Genomic DNA, 20,702 nt, shown 5'->3' with positions numbered 1-20,702 from the left:
AAAACTGGGAAAAGCTCAGAAGTACTGAAGGAAGCAAAGGCTCTCAGAACTAGGGAAAAAGAAAAAAAAAAAAAAGCAAAAAAAAAAAAAAAAAAAGCAGTCTTCCCTAGTCATCAGACCCTCAAACTCCTTTTAACAGCACAATACTATCAATACAGTGTCATACTGAAACAATCAAATACGATACCTGTAAAAGAGCATGTGGAGCAATCTCTACTACAACGGCATTCTCTGGAACATGCTTCAGACCTTCGTGGAACAGGACTGGATTCACAAGGTTGTTCACATGGTACTCTGCAGAGGAATTCCTAGCCAGATCACCTTGCCACTGAGATTCAGGGATAGATGTACTGATCCATCGTGCCGAGCGAGGTTTAGGGTTTGGAATGACCTACAGACAGTCAAGAAAGAAGGACAGGAGAAAGAGTTAAAAGTCATAGAGAGCAATAGGATTGGCCAAAGCAAGCAGTTCCTCCTTTTCGCACGTCATTTCTCCCAGGTTGATTGCTCAGGACGTCCTCCTGCTCCAGACCAAGTGATTTCAAACATTACATCTCACAGAGGTCTACATGCTCTTCAAGAGATTTTCTCTTCCTTCTCAGAAAGGAGTCCCCTTAAGCTCAACATAACCTATAGGCAACCTAGGTGTCAGAGCATAAGCCATGCAAGCCACGGTTTGGCAACGTTACCTTTCTCAGAGCATTCAACAGTGCTGGTGCAATAGATGCCATGTAATGGGAGTGAAATGCAACGCCAGCACTGCGCACCTCCTTTGCAAACACACCATCTTTCTTCAGTTTGGCTACAAACTCATTCACAGAGTCCTAAGAAGAGAAATATAAGCGAACTAAGAGAGAAGCTCACAAAATACTTGGTATCTGTACAAGCCACAGTAGTCCCTCCATACCCTTCATTAATTGCCATTTAAGGGGAGCCACAGCAGTGATGAGGTTATTGCCCTTCTCAGTCTTATAATTTATCATCCTCTATGCCCATGGATATAAGAGATTTTATTACTAGCTTACTGAGGCATTAATATCACTTCCTCTCACAGAATATTTGAGTGTGTAAGTTTATACAAGTTTATATTATGTCCACTCCACCACTTCAATCCAGCTCCCCTTTCCAAGTAGATGAACGCTAAGTAAGCTTCATGCTTTCTTCAAACTTGAACTTCGCAGATCCTACTCACAATCCCAGTACACACTGTATCAGTTCCATGCTCACCAGAGGCCCCGAAATAGTGACAGTGTCCTCAGAGTTGTGACAGGCTGGTACCACATTTGGAGGACAGCGTTGTTTACATTCCTCCCATGTCAGACCTGCAGAAGAAGACCACAGGACAACAAAAGTGTTTCTAGCTATGAGCCTCATAAGAGGAGGAAATCTTAACTGCACAGTCGCTGTACTCAATTCAGCACTTTGCAAAATTGGGAGGTACTGACGGGCACCTCCCTCTCCCCTCCAAAGCAATTCTGCAAAAGCTAAGAATATTTACCCTAGAGCTTTACCATGACATTTATCACAGTTAAGCTGAACACAAGGCCAAATCTTTGCACCATCCCATTAATGAATGAGGTGGGGGTAACCCCCGCACTTTCAAAGAAGCTACAGAAGTGGTTGCTTAGTCTCATTTTGCCATTAGTTTCTTGGAGCCAAACCCATGCACTCTCTCCCCTGCTCTAGCTTGGATTGCTGAGAGACACAAAATATTCATACAAATCAGTAACTCTAGTGGCATGCCAGGTTAACATACAAAGCATCTGGTCATACATTACACAGATACAAGTCACAGGAAGAACTTGAACTCAACATCAGATTACCAAAAACATACTATATGCAGCTTTCCAAGTTCTATGATAAGAGTGTCATTTATTTAATCTCAAGGGGAAAAAAAAGCTAAATTAGGTAGGTAGTCCTTTGGAGCATTACCTAAATTAAGAAATCTGAGATTATAACAAGTGTTCTAATCCAATAGACTGCATTATACCTGCAACAACTTTTCTTCGAAGTGTTTCAGGTTTTAATTGACCACTGCATCCAATAAGAAACAGAACAACAGTGCTACCAAGAATAATTTTACTTTTAAACATGTAAGTCACTACAAAGTTACACTACAAAGCAAAACTGCTAGGTCCAAAATTTTACCCGACAGTGGGCAAAACTATATGACTTACACAAACACAAAGTAAAGCTTGCTCAGAAGAAATCTTACTCCCAAGTGCTATTAGGCTGTAGCAAATTCATTAGGCAGCTGCCCACTACATCGTAGTGGCTTACTGTTTTCACATCTCATTACTCCTGCAGACAATCAGAAGTCTCTTTTTGAACAAAATTACAAAAAATAAAAGAAAATTTAAAAAAAACAAAACAAAACAAAAACATATATACACACATCTGTGTGTGTATGATATCTATCAAGAGCCAAAAAACTCAGTGCTTTACATTTTCACCTTGTTTCAAGGTATTATTTATGAGGCCTGTCATTCATCACCTGACAATAAATCCCTCCATTTCCACTTAAATTTTGGGATGGTTACCAAAATCCTGATGTATTCCACAGCAGAGATCACTACCATTTTATCCACTTAAATATTTAAGAACCTGTTCTACATCAGAAGAAAACAAAGAAGAGGTAACAGTGGCCAAGATTTTACAGACATGAGAGTTTCAGAGACCAATTTTATCCCAATGGCATACAACAGAGATCAGATACACATTCCTGAATCACTCTTTTGGTAAGGGTATACCTACCAACAGCAGCCATTCCTCCAGGTGGCAGTTTGGCCTCTTTAACGCATCGTCCCCGCCAATAAGCGGCAAGAATGGCTTCTTCATGACTTAAGGAGTTGTCTGCATAGCCACAAGCTAGTTCTCCCACTGAGTGGCCCAAAATGCCATCGGGTTGCAGACCTGCAGCCTTCAGCATATCAATCTGAGCAATCTGCAAACAGAAGTAAAATTACTGATTCCACGCCAGAGTAAGCAGGTGTCAGGCTTCAAAGGTACATAGCAGTAGCAAGTACATAATAAACTTTTTGGTACAGACATTCTTGGCCTCACTGCTTTTTTCCCCCCCACAACTACAGCTCCATCCTCCTTTCAAAGCAATCCCAAGAATCATCATGCAACTCCAGTATTGTCTGAGCCTCTTCACAATCTAATTTTCTATTAAGAAAATATTTCCAACAACATGAAGCTGCCAAGAATGTGTCTGTACAAAATAAGAGGCTAAGACCAGCTTTCCAGACCACTTTAAAAGCTTGACCTCTAGTTTATTAAGAAACCATGAATACCATATTGACACTCGGAATCATGAAGAGGCTTCATTCAGCTGGACTTAGATCATTTGCAGAACAAATTTTAGAAGACATTAAATGGAACCTTGCTCCTTGGCACAAGCATTTGCCTAAAACTTAAAGACATTCCTAAAGCTCTTAATGGAAGAAACTGCGCCACATATCCACACGAATACACATGCAAATCAGTTCAGACCAATATTAGTCCAAACATCTTGTAAGAAAAAAAGCAGTGAGGCCAAGAATGCCCGTACCAAAAAGTTTGTTATGTACTTGGAAGTAGCAAAGCCCCAACTTCTAAGGGCACAACTCACTCCCTCCTCTCAGAGAGATATTTCCAACAGCTGCCACTTGCTGATTACACAAAACAAGCTTCCATTAATTGGTATAAAGTGTTACCAGCCAAACAGATACATTAGCTTATGTAGATTGAGTCCACTACCCCCCTCCACTAGCCCATTGCGACTTGCCTGAATAGCAGCTAATCCAACAAATGCATGAACAGTGTCATCAAAAGTGTTCTCATTTGCTTGCAGCAGCAGGTCTGAGACCTTAAGGCCTGTGTTCTTCAAAGCCTCATCTGAACGCAATATAGACTGGCGAAACACATCCAACTTCATAAGGCTCAGGCCCATGCCTTTCCACTGTGTTCCCATGCCTGCAGGATACGCAAGGAGAAAGTGAGCTTTTAGTAATACTCTGAAACAGGAGTAGACACAACACACTTCTGGCAGTTGAAGAATTCTAACTAAGAGCAGAACATTGTACATTTCTTACATTCTTTAAACTGGGCACTGCTTGTTATTTGCTGGGCTTTGCTATAATCAGAAGACAGTTAAGTTGGATGGTTTTGATAAAATACAGAAAACACAAGACTCCTAGACATGTCACAGAGTTGCAAAATATTTCCTCATGCTACACTGCAAAATAACACTAGAGCACAGAATACAATTGTTCAAGCCCCAGATCTAAAGAGGAATAGAAAAGCCTGGACTCAATGCTGCACACCTACCTGAGCATATGTACCAGAGTGGTCTACCAGATCCTTGAACTTGCTGAATCTCTTTTATGTCACTTTCAGTGCCAACCAGTGTGTAGCCCCTGTAGGGCATGGAGGACACTGCAGAGATATCGTTGAGCAGGCTTACAAATGGGCTGCATTCTCCATGTTTTCTGCTCTCTTGAATTAGTGTTTCCACAGCTTCCTGGGTTCTGCCAGAAATCTGAATCAGCCTTGGCAAGTTACTAGTCTCCAGAGGTTGGCATTTGCTTTTATTTGGCCTCAGAATGACATGAGCATTAGCACCCCCGAAACCAAAAGAGTTGATACCGATAAGGCCGCCTTTCACTGGTGTTGGTTTACAAACTACCTCCAGAGAGCCATCTTGTAAGGCAGGAATATCTGGATTTGGGGTATTGAAATGAAGATTTGGAGCCCACAGCCCATGTTCCAGAGAGAGAATGACCTGAAAGAAAAAAGAGTGTTCTGTGCTCCACATTGTCTCATGACAAACATTCTTTACTTGTTATTATTTTACTACAAATGACCATGTAGCATATTCTGAAGCAGTTCTCTATGTTTGGATAAAGGAACATTTCAGAGAATAGTATTATTGATGTTACTGAGGTAGCAACTGCATCACCTAGGCAAATTTTCAGACCAGGCAGGAAGTCAGCAGGGAAGTTGAGTGTAGTAGCATGAAGTTTAGCTTCCAGTCTCTTTCTAACTGGCAAGCCACGCAGTCTTGCTGGAAGAGCAGCCTAGGTACTAAGACTATCACATCATCTATTTCCCCTTTCAGATCTCACCCCTTTATCACATTCCACTTCATCCCTCCCCAGTCACACACAGTCACAAATCCTCTTCCTTACTGCAACAAAATGCTCCTATTTCTTGCTTTGCTGCAAAAGAATCAAGCTGAAGCACTGGTAAAGAAGTCTGCTTCCTGCTTTACACCATTTTTTGTCTTGATTCAAAAAAGCAGAAACAGCAGACTGGGCAGAACTGGCAGAGCCAAAGGAAAGTACTGAAACAATGTGAGGAACAAAATATCTCTGCCAAAAAAAGCAAGAGCTCCCTTCTCTCAGTAGCTTCTCTCTACATACAGCTCATGACACCAAGCCCACATTCGTCTGTGGAACAAGCCCAGCAAATTGCAGGCAACAAGGTCAGCTGCAAACACAGTGTGCCCTGTATGTTCAACAGTTCCTTCATCGCCCCAGAATGGTCAGAGAGACATACTCTTTCGAGTTGATTATCAGACATGGCAGCTTACCTGGGAGAAGAGCCAGTATAAATAAACTTCAACTCACAGTCAACATGCTTAAAGCTGTAGTGTAAGGATTTTCATGCATACTGTCCTACATCTACAATACTATGCACTTTGAATGTTCTGCTGCTGTACACTGATACACATTGTACTTTAGGTTTGCCATGGTTTCTACCTAGGTTTGAGAGCACAGTACAGTGAGCATACTACCAGTGCCACCAAAAAGCTTTGTCTTTGCTGCAAAACAAGTGATTAGACAGACTGAGTAATTCAAAGATGCAGGCGAGTTTTCCCTTCCTTATCAGAATTTGACTGAAGAGGCCTTGGCAAGCCTTAGTTTCGTTCCTACCTATCCATATAATTAATGGATTCTCTTCAAGTCTGAAATCTGATACTTTCAAGACTGAATTTCCTGTTACCTCACATAGCAGCATTTTATGGAATTCTAGAAGAAAACACACAAACTGCAGACATACTTAGACAGTTACTGTCTAAGAAACGCTGGGTTTGGTGTAGAGGTGGGGGCAACACTACCTCAAAGTTATGATAATCCTGATGGATTACAGAACCACACTAAACAAACTGTTACCTGCAACACAATATGGACTGAGAAGCTTTTTTTATGACTAAGATATTATTCTTTCTATGAAGAATGTGTCAGTCAGAGATAAAGGCACTAAAAAACCTTAAACTTTTCTCTACAGAGAGATGGATACTGCTATTGCCATGCAGGTGAGGCTACTACACAGTGAGTTGTATTTGGGTTACAAGCAACCACTTTGAAGAGTCTAAAATTCTAGCAGTGGCAGTGTACGTGACTTTGGTTTGCAGGGTTCTATGGTAATAGGCTTACAAGCAAGTGTGAACATTAGCTAGCTCTCTGCTAAGCAGTTTAGCAGCCAGAGCCAATAGATGACTGTCTGCCTACAGCAGTAGTTAGCAAGCTGGTTGCTAAGACAGACAGTTATTCATGCTGGTAGCCTCATCCCAGAGAACTCACCTGGCTTCCTGCCATCCTAAGAGAGAAGAGGAAGAGATGATACATCCCTGACAGAAAGCCAGAAGATCAGCTGCTCTTTTGGCACTGAAAGCCCACACTGCCTCTCATCTTTGGTCACTGTCAACTACTCCAAAATCCCTATACATGTATGTGCCTCAAACCCAAACGACTTGCAGCAGAGTTCTGTTGGAAGGTCCAGTGTAAGGACTGAAAAAGTAATCAACAAGGATTAACAAAAGGATCCCAAAGCATTCATTCTGAGCAGAGCTATACTCCTATAGAATTCAGTAGGAAGCAGGAACTGAAGTGTGTGTGAACACAGCAGAGGGCCACCTGAGCATTTGATGGTTTGCAGGATAGCTACCCGAGCTTTTAAAAGTATTCACATATGAGGCAAGTAGTTAAAGAGAAACACCTGAGTTCTTATAATTATCAGTGAACATTTTACCCTGAATCAATGCAGATTTTCCCTAAAACAACCAAACAAAACCCCACACACTGGTGTTACCCATCATCCCAAATTTTCCTTCTCAAGCCTCCTGTTACCTTGGCTAATGCAGCAAGCCCTGAGGCAGGCTCTGGATGACCCATATTTGACTTGGTTGATCCGATCAACAGTGGCTCCCGCTTACAGTCACAGAAGATACTTGTAATGCTGTTTACTTCCTGTGGATCTCCAACCTAGTATGAAGAGAATCAGAACGGCTATTAGCCAGCACTTCCAAAACACACCCCAAAAGGGAAATCTGAAAGATTATGGCATTTGGGCAAAGTCCAAAAGTAGTGAAGCAGAATCTACTCTACTAATTGGTAGAAGGCAAAAGGATTTTACTTTGGGAAAACAAAGAATAATTTAACAGAAAAGTGTGGCACGAAATTCAAGGGAAGAAAACACTCAGTCCCTAAGGGACCATGCTGACCTTGGTGCCTGTCCCATGAGCTTCAATATACTCCACTTCTTCAGGTTTGACACCACTTTCCCTGTACAAAGATCTGATCAACTCCTCCTGCATCTTTCCAGATGGGAATGTCACACCTAGGATCAAAATTGCCATCAATTCCACTCTCCTGTCAGGTGCTTCCTGTTCTGATTTTAGCATCCTTTCATTTGCTTTGGGCTGCCAGGTCCCTCCCCAAAAAATCAAACTAAAGACCTTTTCACCATGTCCTTAGCACCAAACTCTCAGGCTCTTTTTAAGAAGAGCAGAAGAACCAGAAATTAATGTAAAGCAATGAGTTGGACTAGGGTGGAATAACAGAATACTAGATGTCTAGGTTAAGTAAAACATGTGAAGCTTTGTGTCACCACAACTGGAGAGCAGGAGAAGCTGGACAACAGTAGGGTAAGAGCTTTACAGTTATAATACTATACCTACATTTCTACCATCACTGCAGAAGTTACTGCAGAGATGTCCTGAGGAATGCTAAACTAGCAAGAGGACATTGCTATTACTTCAGTACAAACCACCTTTAAGTTTCTCCTTTAAGTTCTTTACAAAACAAAGTCTTGAACTTTGCATTATCAAAACCAGAAAATGAAAAAAAAAAAAACCAAAAAACCAAAAAACTCAAACACAAAAAAAACATTCACACATCTAAAGAACCCTACAACAGACCATTTTTTATGGCAAAGACTCTAGACGGAACAGTTCTGTAGGTATCTCACTTTTCAGCAGCAAGACCTACCTTGCTCCTTAAAGCCATCAGTGTTAACTCCAGCATTTACAATTGTGGCATAGATCCTCTTAGCCATAGATCTCTTGGTCAAAAGAACAACAACAGCAGCTTCAGAGCGACAATATCCATCTCCTGAGAGCAGAGAGAGAAGGAGTCATGACTTCTGCTCTGCTTTGTAAAATGTTGCCAAACACCATGTAGGAAAATGACTGCTTTCAGACTATTTTGAGAATAGTCTGAAACAGACTATATATAGTCTGTTATAACAGACTATTTTGAGAATTTGACATATCTATCTCTTTTAAAGAAGAATGCCATGACCTAGAAAGACACAGTATTCATCACAAATATCACAACAGAAATTTTCCATCAAGAGACAGGTAATTTTTCTCCCCAGAGGCAGAGGGATGAACCATATGGTATCAGTTTCTTCCCCACAGTTAGTTTTCCAGGTTCAATGGAGGATGCAACAGAGATCAGCATATGGCCCAAACAGTGCACATTGGAACAGCTACAAGGTTAGCTCTTTGCTGTATTGAAAGAGTTAGCTGGTCACAGACTGTACAGTAAGTTACTCTCCTACAACATAAGCTTTTGTACTAATGCCTTACCTGAAACATCAAAAGCCTTGCAGGCACCATCACGACTAAGCATACCCAGTTTCATGAACTGCACAGATGTGTTGGGTTTCAGCAAGACGTTGACCCCGCCTACTAGGGCTGCACTGCACCGCCCATCACGAATTGCCTTATAAGCGTTTTCCAGAGCAATGAGACTAGAGGAGCAGGCTGTGTCAACAGTTAGGCTTGGTCCTTAAGAAACATAAGGGAAAAACAACCTTAATTTCCTAGATTCTTCTCAAAGACTACAGGATGGGATTACAAGAAACATATTAAAAACAATGTTAAATATGAGTTGCTTCAGAACATAGCAGATAAACCTGATGCACTGGGAGGCTAGAATCACCAGCTCTGCCTAGTTAGAAGGTAAGGCATGAGAAAAATGGGAAAAAAATGTGAATTGCTTTAAGGGCATTTTTAAAAATTCTGCCTCTCCATCAAAAAGAGAACACAGCTTTACAGGCAAGTCTCATCTAATTACCCATTCCAGTCAACAAAAATCCCTCATCCTTCCCGATGCTGCCTTTGCCATTATCTCTGTTCTCTGCTGCAATCCACATCAACTTCCATCTCTCCATCCCCTTCAATACCATACATGGATTGAATCATACCCATGCCAGCAATCGCATCATTTCTGTGGCTCTCCTACTTCTTCCACTTCACTCAAAAAAAAAGCCAACTGCTACAGACAGTAGCAGTTTATCTCTGGTCTAGCTGACTTCCACATATCTTGGTACCAAACAGCAGTCTAGAGGCCATGAAGGCTTCCTGACATCACCATCTTTCAAATGAACACCAGCTATACCTAACAGCAGCAGCTGAGTTATAAAGCCTTATAGGGGGTCCTATCATATAGTCACTACATGTTTTTTTACTTCTCATACCTACATACTCCTAAGAACAATGACATGCTATTTTCTTTTTCCAAAAGGGGTCTGTGCCATAATATCCATCCCAATCTCTACAGCAACTGTGGTACAATCATGTTGAAACTGCAATTGCTGCTCAGCATCAACAGGTTTGGGGAATACTTACCTTTTAAGTCATAGAAGTAGGAAATCCTGTTGGCAAACATAGCACGCTGACAGCCAGTCATACTGTATCCCAAAAGCTCTTCTGGATCTCGGCTAAAGGCTTCAGTAGCTTCTGACCCACTGGCACCAACCCATACACCTGTGTCTGTGCCACGGAGGGTGCCCGGATTAATACCTATGGGGATTGGAAGGTAGATTACAGTAAACAAAATGAAGGGCAAACTGGGGACATATCAGGTACACTGGCATCAGTTCACGAAAAGCTATTTATTGCCCCTTTCTGGCAGGCCTGCAGCATTGTTCCCTCACCTTTACTAACCTTTTAACTGTTTCAACTGCAGACCTTACGTGTCTTACTTCAGAGTCCATGAGAAGTTTGGTATTGACTTTTGGCCAGAACATGCTGTGCCCTGACAAAGCTTTTCAGCCTAGCTGGGCATTACTAGAGTCTTGTGTAAAAAAGTACATGGACTACGAAAAGTACAAATGCTTACAGGAGAAGCTAACAGTTGACTTCCAGTAAAAAGAAAAGGAGCAGACTGAATGGGAGAAAAATCATGGCACATAAAATGTCATGTGAGCATGTCAATATCTTTCTCCAGCCAAGATCTGGAGTACAAGAGAGAAATGAGAATTCTTAATTATAAAAATAGCCAACAACCAGAACAAGAAACAATTTTGCTCTAAAAAGCCACATAGCAAGGTCAATAAATCTCTGCTGTTTCTTCTCTGTGCTTAAGGTGTCCTGGAGACAAATATTCAATCTCCAGATGGAGGCTTAGAAGCAGAGAAGCAAAAGTTCATTTCAGTAAGTCACAGAATGTTAAGTGTTGGAAGGAACCTTAAAAGATCATCTAGTGCCAACCCCCATGCTATACCAGACTGCTCAAGACTTTACCCAACCTGGCCTTGAACACTGCCAGGATTGGGGCATCCACAGCCTCCCTGGACAACCTGTTCCATATCTCACCACCCTAACAGTAAAGAATTTTTTCCTCATATCTAACCTAAATTTGCCCTCTTTCAAATTTGTAACTAGTCAGTACTAGTGAGGTGGTTCCAACTTTTCCCCATCTGCTTATGTTCTGACATGAAACTGATTAACATGAAGAATAAACTTGGCTTGGTGGATAAGTAATTCAAAATCTCAAAACACTGTGATGCAGTGATAGAAGAGAGAGGATCCTATTTCTGAAAGCACTAGGAAAACCTTCTTTAGAAACAGATAAAATGCTACAGGCTCTCCAAGAATCTGGCCAATAGACAGGAATACATCAAGCCATCTGTCATTCTTTTATACCATGCATGAGAATTCTAATCAAGTCATACTTCTTTTCCTTTTACAAAGGAATTACTATGGAATGTTAGGGTAGAGCAAAACATAGAAAAGCTCTAGTACCATTGACTGTTGAAGTGATTCTGTCATACTAGTTTGTGGTTGTACCATATGATGTAGGTACAGATTTGCTAGCAGTCAGCACTGATTTCTTTGTTTGCATTCCAGAGACAACAGCTTTGTTCTAACCCTTACGCTGGGATCTGGTAACCCCATAGCATGTCTTGGATCTCCTCTCTAACGTGATGGCTTTCCCTTGTTAGAGTTCTCATCACACAGGTGCATGTCTACACCTGTTACAGCTTCATTCTCCCTCTTCAGTCATCCATCCACTTACCTCCATCCAAAATAGCTTCATAAGAAACTTCCAACAGCAAGCGAAGTTGAGGATCCATTGTATTAGCTTGTTTGGGGTGAACCCCAAAAAAAGATGCATCAAATTTGCTTATGTCCTTGAGCTTTCCATTTCTCTTGGGCAGTCCATAAATGCCTGTGAAGAAAAATTTGACACTGAGTCCCAAAATACATAAATGGTGAAGCAGCTACAAGCTGAGACACAGTACAGAATGACCACAGTTGATTTTCAACTACACATGAAACCTCACTCCCCTGTGCAGTACCCAGAGGGCTGCATGAGTATCTGCTGACCTACCTCATTTGGGAATGAGAATGCTGCATTAGCAAAAACAACTGCAATTTTTAGGACTCTCCTGGATATAGCAGCAAAGACATCTATCTAGTTTAACCATTTTTACTTTGGCAAGTTGTACCAAGGACATATAGTCTAAATGGTGGTTCCAATCAGTCACCAAGTAGAAGAAAAAGAAAAGCTGCTTTTGACTTCTGCAAATCAGTTCATAAAAGTATTCTGTTACTGAATTTTTTGATGATTTATCAGAAATTAGTTCAGGTCTGGAAGGATTTTGATCTCATAAATTCTCTTTTCATAGGATAATTCCTCTAAAATACTCAGAACTCAGGGCTCCAAAAGGAGGGACAATAAGCACTCACCTGGTTTCCACCTCCGATCATCCTCTGTGACCATATCAACTCCATTAAGCAGGTTCTCCCAAAACTCTTGCAAGTTCTCAGATTCTGGCAGCCTTCCTGCAATGCCTGCAATCACCACGTCCTCCATCTCTTAACTTCTCCCTGTTGCTGAGATCCACAAAGCAGTAAGGCTAGTAAGATTTCACACAGAGGAGAGCATATGTGTCTTGTCTTCCTGACATGTTGTGACAAACAAGCATATTTGCAGGAACACCCACACAGGAACAGCCCATGGAGTCTCTACTATTAAAAAAAAAAAAAAAACCCAACCAATCAAATGGACCGTAAGACCCACGAGGTTGATAAGGATGAAAAAAATGATCCTGAAGGAGCATTAGGCTCTGAGAACCACCAGTTTCTATATGACAACCAGAAAATGAGTAAGTCTACCTCTACTAAATGCAGAGCCTCTGTGAAGTCAGCAGAGAAGAAAGATTAACATGCTGGAGCAGAGGTGGGTGGAGAAATGATGAAATACACATAGTAAAATACATAATTACAAGGCAAACCTAACAGGTAGCAAAACAAGTTCTACAATCATTCCAAAGTTAAATGCTAACTTAAGAATCAATAATCAAAAGATTTGTTGGATGTGAAAAAAAAAGAAACCCCAAACAAACAAAACTACAAGATTGCACAAAACCACCCCCCAAATAAGTAACACAACCCTAACCCCCTCCCATTAACTCTGAGCAAACGAAATCCTGACTAAAAACCCAAACCAAACCTGCCAACCAACAAAAAACCAAACCCCCATACACACAGAGGAGAAAACCCACACAAAGCACAAAGATTACAGTACAATTCAGCATCATTTTAAATGTTAAAACCAAAGAATTAAGTGTTACATCTAAAGTGTTTTCTAACTGGACCCTGCACTGCCACATGTTTAAAGAACTGCGAATGTGGCACCGACTATACAATAGAGGGTGGTGCTTTAAGATATGCTCTGGCAGAACAGATCTGGAATACAGACAGGATGAAAACCATCAGCTGTTGTCCCAAGAAATTTGCATTCAAGACCCCAATCTCAAATACCACAGGAGAGCATCATGGTGCATAACATACCATGGCAGGGCACCTGTATCAGACCACAGCACCAAATGATAGCTCGTATACTACACTCCTTTATCTTCTACTACAGTAAAAAATATATTAACAACTAAGTAGACAGGAGGCAAAGTTAACTTGAGGTTTCAGTTAAATTAAAATTATAATTTTAGATCCTAAGTAGACAAGTTAAAGGAGTAGGGGTAATACCCATATATATGGTGGGAGTTTTTTTTTTTAACATGAAAATAAATAAAAGTACAGCTGCAGGAACCAAAAAGAAAGTAAGCATTCACAGTACTTCCTTAAATAATTCTTCTGGTAAGCAGGGGCAAAATATTCTTCAATGTGTGGGATTTTAAACAAGTGAAAAACACAAAGGAAACCAGGCATTCAAACAACTACAAGTCTGACTTAATAACTTGGAAGGAAAAGGTTTGTTATGAAAGACCTGAAGTTTGACTTCCATCAGGTATTATGCTACATAGTGGCATGCAGGCCCATTCCTTAAGTGCTGCTGGTGCTTGATCATCTTCTCCAAAATACAGCACTAATGGGTACTCTCTGATGAGTGCTCAGTGGCTGTTTTTCCAACCCAAGATGTTTCAGTTGGGCATTGTTTTGCAGCCCCTTTCAGGACATCCTGATGCTTTTGAGCAAGAAACAGGCTCCTCTTCCATCCATGGACTACACTGCTCAGGCAAAATGACACTTTGCCATAGCTGCATGAGGTTGCTGGAGCGTGCAGAAGGAAAGCAGAGCACTCTGTACAGCTGAGGTGTAGCTCTGCCAGAATGTAACACCACAGAGGTTGCCTGATTTCTTTCACCCTTCTTTCCTTCAGCAGTAATCTTGATTCAGATCTGTGGAGTAACTGGTGGAATTATGCAACACCTAACACTGAAGAAGAAGAGATGATTACTTCACCCAGTCCATTCCTTCTGGGAGCAGAAGCAGAAATGCTCCCACAAGGACATCTTGGGTTTCTAGGTCTTGTGTCAAATACCCAAACAACAGAAGGTCTATTCCACTCTTGTTCATTTAAAAAAAGAAACATTAAGGGCCAAATTGAGCAAGGCCCTTACTGAGAAACTGGTCCCCAAAACTTAAGTTGGTAGTAATAGGCCCAGTCCACTCAGAGCTGAAGAGCTTTTCCACTCACACAAAACTAGTAAGTCAGTTTTATTATTGGCTTCACCACTGTACCTGTAAAAACCAACCAAGGGCCACAATTCTACTACACTTTCAGCGTTTCTGTGCTGGGGCAGTGAAAGAGATCTTGAGCACAAAGTTTACTATTTAAGCTTAAAATATGAGACACAAAAATGAAAATTTAAGCATGACTCAATTTTATAACACAGCTCTTTAGGTGATGATCTCTAGGGAGAGAAATATAATTTCCATTTCAGGGGACTGAAACATGACTTATTTGATTGTTCCTTCTCATCCCACATCTCTTTCCCTGGAGTATCAGAAAAACTCTATCCAAGTAAAACCAATTGATGAAACATTGTTTCAGACAGTGAAGTAAAGAAATTCATCAATGAAACAATTTTTGCCAACTTGTTATGAATGTAGTTGAGCAAGACTGTGTCAAAGGTGGAGAAAAAGATGCTGCAGTAATCAAAATTAGACGAATAAGAGCCAAGAAGATAATTTTAACTCAGGTAAGAAGAGCCACAAATTAAAATATTTTAATACACAAAGAACCAGAAAGATTTAAATTTGCCACAAAGATCGCCAAATACATACATCTAAGATAAAATACAAATTGTGAATTAAGCAGCAGAACAGCAGAGAGGATCTGTTGTTGGAAAACAAGAGTGATCATGTTGTTGGAAAACAAGAAGAAAAGTCATGAATATGAAGCCATCCCTGATTAAACAGTGATTACAGTAGTTGTTACAGCTACCAACAATGTTTTCAGTCTTCCTTGACAGACAGTAAGCAGGTACCATTTTAAAGTTGATTGAATTTGCCCCCAAATGGTGTATTGCATTATTATTTTATTTTGTTAGAGACTTGTTTTCCACACAGCATTTTTTGACTATACAAAATAACACAGTACATTGACAGAAATTCAAGTATAGGGCATAGCACAGATCAAGAAAGACCATTTATTTCTACAGACGTTTTAAAGGAGATTAGACTACAGAAAACATACAAACAGACTGCTCCTACTACCTCTGATGAGCGAAGTGTTCAAAAGCAACAGGTCCAAACAGGAGACAAAGAAGATAAAGAGGGACAAACAGGGCTCTTCTATTTCTTAAGGCTGTATTTTCTGAATCCAACCAGACATCTAACATTCTTCTTCCTCAGTTTATCCTATGCTTTTGCTTAAATTGAGTTGTATGAATTTTCCTCAGACAAGCTAGTGTTTTTAATTGAGTGGAGAGAAGCAAACACACCACAGCCAACCTTCCCTCCCTCTGCCGAAGTATCAGTGCAGTAGACGCCTCACTTAAGCCTAAACTACCATCTTGCTGGATTTGCACAATATTTCTTAGCAATTCTATTGTGCTGCTGACTCATTCAGTCTGTGATAAGTAATAACTAACAATCCCTTCTGGTATCAAAGCTACTCTTAAGTTGAAATACTGTTTTCTATTGCATTTAAAACTTTTTTTTTCAGTCCCTCACTAATTTGGCAACAAAAATTAATTTAAAAAGTATTAACCATCATTTTCCACCGTCCCTGGCAGCTGTACAACTTTTTTACAATACTTTTATCTACTGTTTCCCTACAGAAATAACCCTCTGACCATTAAGCATATAAGCTTATAAAGGGAAAGAAAAGCCAAAAAATCCAAAATCAAAACTGACAAACAAAGCAAAGGTAAAATCTGATGCCTTTGCCCACTCATACCTGACTTGCCAAACACTGAACATTAACCTATTCCGCTGTAACTTGTTCACCTAGGGTTTGGTGAAAAAAGGAAGGGGAGAGGGAGAGAGAAACAGCTGTTCGCAAAGAAATGACAAATAAAACCCAAATCTTGTTTTGCCTGATGCACATTTCCTTTTCCTAGACAGGATCAAAATATTTATTTCACTGTTCTTTTGATAGCTGTCATCATGGTGGGACAAAATCCTTAAAGTCAGCTCTGCTATTGTTTCTAGACAGTCCAAATATTCATCTTTTCAGGATCTCTCATTATTGTAAAATGAAACACTCATGACTCCTCCAGAGCTTTCTTCAGCACAGATATTGACAAAAGGACTGTTTTCTTTGTTTTTCAGTATGATTACATCACAACCCAGATTTCCTAATCTCTGGCTATCATTTCTAAAATTTGTAATAAAAAAGTGCCCTTACACAGAAACTTCACTTATGAAGAGCTATAATGCTTGCCTCCAAAAACCCCATTCACAGAATAGAAGCAAACACAGTCTGGCTTTTCATTCTTTTCAAAGCATTTGGCTACCATCCATCTGTATGTTACAGATTCAATTTAACAAAGATCTTTCAAATGCTTCTGCTTCAGGTATTTGTCCTATCAACCACAACACAAATGAAAAACAGTAGAATGTGTTTATATTTTAAAAGCAATACTTGGGGGGAAACACAATCTGATTCAAATCTGTTACTGGAGAAATAGTAAGTTAGGCTTTACTCATGGAATCAACACAGCTTGGTTGATTCCCAAGTGGTCAGACGTTACCTGTATAAAAATCTAAGTCCCACGTTTGTAAACTGCCCTCATTCTCTGAAGTCACTCACTAAATGCAGCCTTTCACAATGTACTAGTCTTTTCACTTTGTTTCTAGAAGGATAGAGGCTGCAGGAAAAGCTGAATCCTTTGCTCATGTGGCTTGAGGTTTCTTCTCCCATTTTTTAAGACAAGACATGCTCCAAAGCCCCTAAAGGTGGTGTGATGGAGTAGGCAAGTTAATTTACACACCTTTAATATTGCCTGATTAAATTTAAACATCCAAATAAAGTTATTAGCTAGGACAATATGCATTCAGTATGCATTAAGCTGTAGGCCAGGGAAGGAATGTGGAATAAGAACCAAACAGGTGCAAAAACACCCAAAGAGTGAAGATGGTCACATTTGTAACAGAATCGCATCGTCAAATCCATACTGGTGTACGATCACCGGGCCATTTCGTGTGGGCCGTTGGTTTATAGCAAAGTGGGAAAAAATAGTTTAGCAATATACACGGCACGTTTTCTCAGATGGATTCCCAGAACCTATTGGCGAGTCTCCCTTCCCAATACCGAGCGCCGATATCCTCTCGTACAAGCTTCTTCAGCCTGCCACGACCGCGCCTTCGCCCTAACCCGGGACGGTGTGCAGAATGCAGCGCCGCGGCCCCGCTGCCCGGGTGGAGCGGCCCGTCCGGCCCTGGCGCCCACCCGAGGCAGTGCGGTGCCCGGCACCCGAGCTGCGGCAGCTGAGGCCGCGCAGCCCGCGGGGCCCGGCCGCGTCCCCGATCCCGCTCGGCCCGGCTGCGAGGGGTCGGTCCCCGCCCGCCGCCAAGATGGCCGAGCGCCAGCACCACAATGCAGCCACCTTGCCGGGCGGGCGGAGTGGGAGGCTGCGGCGCGGTAAGCAGCCGCTGAGGTGGGGGACTCCCCCGGAACGACCGCGCTGGGCCACGGGAGAGCAGCCCGCAGCAACAGGGCGCGGCGACCCCAGGGCCGGGGAGGAGAACCTTCCGGTCGCGCGGACCGACCCTGCGGACTCCCGCCGAACCCTGGGACCCTCATCGCCTACCCGGCGTAAAGGGCAAGATGGAGCCTCCCCAGCGCACCCGCGGGGCGCAGCGGCCCGCGGAGCCTGGAGCAGAAGCTGTCGCCCTCCCGACTACGCCGCACCCGCTGTCCCGCCGATACCTACACAAGTACGGATGGCTTCGTGTCGGTAAGACTCTGTCGTCAGCTCAGTGCGGGATCGAGATGCTGCGGGGTGGACGCTGCGGTGGCTGGTGCCGGGCTGCGCACGGCCAATACTCCGCGCTCTCCTCACTATCTCCCTCTAGCTCCCACCCGTATTTAAGCAGTCGCCACCTCCAGCGGCCACGCCACATGGGCTGACAGTTTACGCCTCGCCGCAGTCCAATGAGAGTCGGGGCAGGGCCGCCCCGGTCAGACCCTGGGTGATGCCAACCCCTGCCCGCCGGAGCCGCTCCACGGGAGGAGGGGGCCCTGGCCAGGCCGGGGCGGACACAGACGGGCCCGCTTGCCGCGGCACGGGGCCAAGCTCTCGCGCCCCGCCCCGCCCCGTACTGGAGGCCGTGGAAGGCTGGGCTGCGGGCGTGCCTGGCTTTGGCCTGGCCTGGCCGGGGACTGGGCAGCGCCGACCCCCCGTGGGCGCGGACCTTGTCGTGTCCCTCTCCCACCTCCCCCGGGTAGGTACACTGTGGGGCGTACGACCGCGCCGTGCCGGCACCGCGGCTCGGCGACTGAGGTGAGGGCTCGGTGGGCGCCGGTCCAAGCGCGGTTGGCTCGCGCAGCGCCCGAGCGCACCCGCGGCGCACAAAGGGAAAGGACGCGGGGCCGGACGCGCAATCCCGGGACGGCACCCAATGCGGAGGAGGGGGCACGTGGGCGGGGGCGCGGCCCTGCCAATCGCGGGGCCCGCGCGGTGTTGCTAAGCCATAAGGCGATGTGGTGACGGCTGAGGGGTGGCTGCGGCCGCCGGGAGAGCGAGCTGCACCCGTCGCTCTCCGGCGGCGGCGGTCGTTCACCCCGGCGGAGCGCGGTCCCGGGGTTACCACAGGGCAGCAGGCACGCCGGCCAGGGATGCGCTGCCCCGTGCCCAGGCCCGTCGCGCCGCCCTGACTGGCGGCAGCAGAGCGAGTCCGGAGGCGGGGGGCGGGAGCCAGAGGTTCCCTCCCCGCCGTGCCCCTGCTACGCCCCCCTTCCCAGCGGAACGGGGCGGATCGCTCTGCGTGTGGGCACCTCTCATCCACTTTCCCTGTAACTTGCACTCCTTCAGTTAAACCCGAACAATAACGAATCTGAATTTTCCTCTGTATTCCCTGCGACTGCCACTCCGAAACACAAAAGCCTTTCGGTCGGCAAATGTGGGCTTGAACACGGGGATGCAAGAAAGTCCCCCGCTTTGTCTCTTCTTCATGGCTTTGAACTGGCTCTGGGCAGAGGCCCCACTCCCGGGTAGCGCTTGCACTGCCCCTTCGCAATACAGCTCCATTTGGACCTTCTCGGGACAGACCTTTTGCCTTTATCTATATATTCCTCAACATAACAGGTTTTTAACCCTTTGATAAGGACAACAATAAAAAATGTCCTCTTTTACCGTTTCAGTACTCTGTGATCTGCCTGAATTCTCTTCTTTGTAGGTATTCCTTTCTTTGTATAATTCAACAGTATCCACAGTAGTACCTTGCTGCCACTCTTCTAATCTGCTTCTTAGAAATCAGTGCCCAGTTTGTTAAATATTTTGGTCATAAGAGAAATATATTTTCCTGCCGTATTTAGTACATCCTTAGCACAACCACCCCATGCAGTATGTCCATATGATTTATTATTGTGCATATTTTGTTAATTTTCATACTTACATGCTATGTTCTCAGAAGTACTCTGAAATACATGTACAACAACTGAGCTACTTTTTTTTCTACCACAAGTAAAATAAAATGAAACAACCCAGCTATCATCTTTCCTTACCTACAGTTGACTTAAGGAAACCTGTTTCTCAGGGAGACTGAATAAATTAAAGCTGCATTACTGGCAAGAGGTCTGCATGAACAGGCATGCCAGTTGACATGGGAGGGGGAGTAAATGGGACACCACACCAAACAACCACCAAAAAAAAAAAAAACCAAAAAAAACCAAACCAAACCAAACCAAACCAAAAAAAACCCCAAAAAAACCACAAACCAGACAAACAAAGTAACAAACTGCCAAAAAAAACCCACCCAAAAAAACCCCAAAAAAACCAAAACCAACCGAACAAAAAACCCTCAAACAAGCAAAAAAAAAAAAAAAAAAAAAAAAAAAAAAAACCACAAAAAAAACCCCATAGAAACCTGCATACAAACCTACACAAAGGCATTTCTGAAGTCTGCAGCCCATCAACTTACACCCACGGTGTAAGGAATAAAGAGAAATGTTTTCCAGGTTCAAATGCAATTTTACAAATATCATGGAAGAAACTGCTCTTTTATGCTGCTTTTAACACATGGACAGAATCTCATACCACCGGAATATTGTGCATCTCCATAGGTCAATATTAAACATGTAAATAACAAAAAAATTTTCAGGATTATCTACAGCTATTATAAAATCTGGAATTTACACATTGAGTTCTAGAAATAACCAGTGAGTGCTTTAACTGGTGTGATCTGGGCCAAAATTCCTGTACTTGTTAGAAACCACTATGCTTTGTGCTAC

At 43.0% G+C, this 20,702-nt stretch overlaps 1 protein-coding gene across 1 annotated transcript in view; it reads right to left on the bottom strand.

Moving 5' to 3' along the window:
* Positions 1-18,265, bottom strand: part of FASN (fatty acid synthase) — a 40,733-nt gene extending 22,468 nt beyond the window's left edge. The window contains 14 exon segments of the mRNA XM_053960699.1: positions 188-391; positions 690-824; positions 1,228-1,322; positions 2,755-2,944; positions 3,770-3,957; positions 4,312-4,765; positions 7,116-7,250; positions 7,490-7,605; positions 8,256-8,378; positions 8,858-9,058; positions 9,902-10,075; positions 11,574-11,726; positions 12,248-12,394; positions 18,184-18,265. Of these exon segments, the coding sequence (XP_053816674.1) occupies positions 188-391; positions 690-824; positions 1,228-1,322; positions 2,755-2,944; positions 3,770-3,957; positions 4,312-4,765; positions 7,116-7,250; positions 7,490-7,605; positions 8,256-8,378; positions 8,858-9,058; positions 9,902-10,075; positions 11,574-11,726; positions 12,248-12,374 (2,295 nt within the window). The 5' untranslated portion in view covers positions 12,375-12,394; positions 18,184-18,265.
* Between the last annotated feature and the right edge of the window lie 2,437 nt (positions 18,266-20,702).

Source organism: Vidua chalybeata, chromosome 19 (assembly GCF_026979565.1).
Source record: "Vidua chalybeata isolate OUT-0048 chromosome 19, bVidCha1 merged haplotype, whole genome shotgun sequence".
NCBI lineage: Eukaryota > Metazoa > Chordata > Aves > Passeriformes > Viduidae > Vidua > Vidua chalybeata.
The sequence above is the reverse complement of the archived record's forward strand: the minus strand, read 5'-3'. Positions and strand labels throughout refer to the sequence as shown.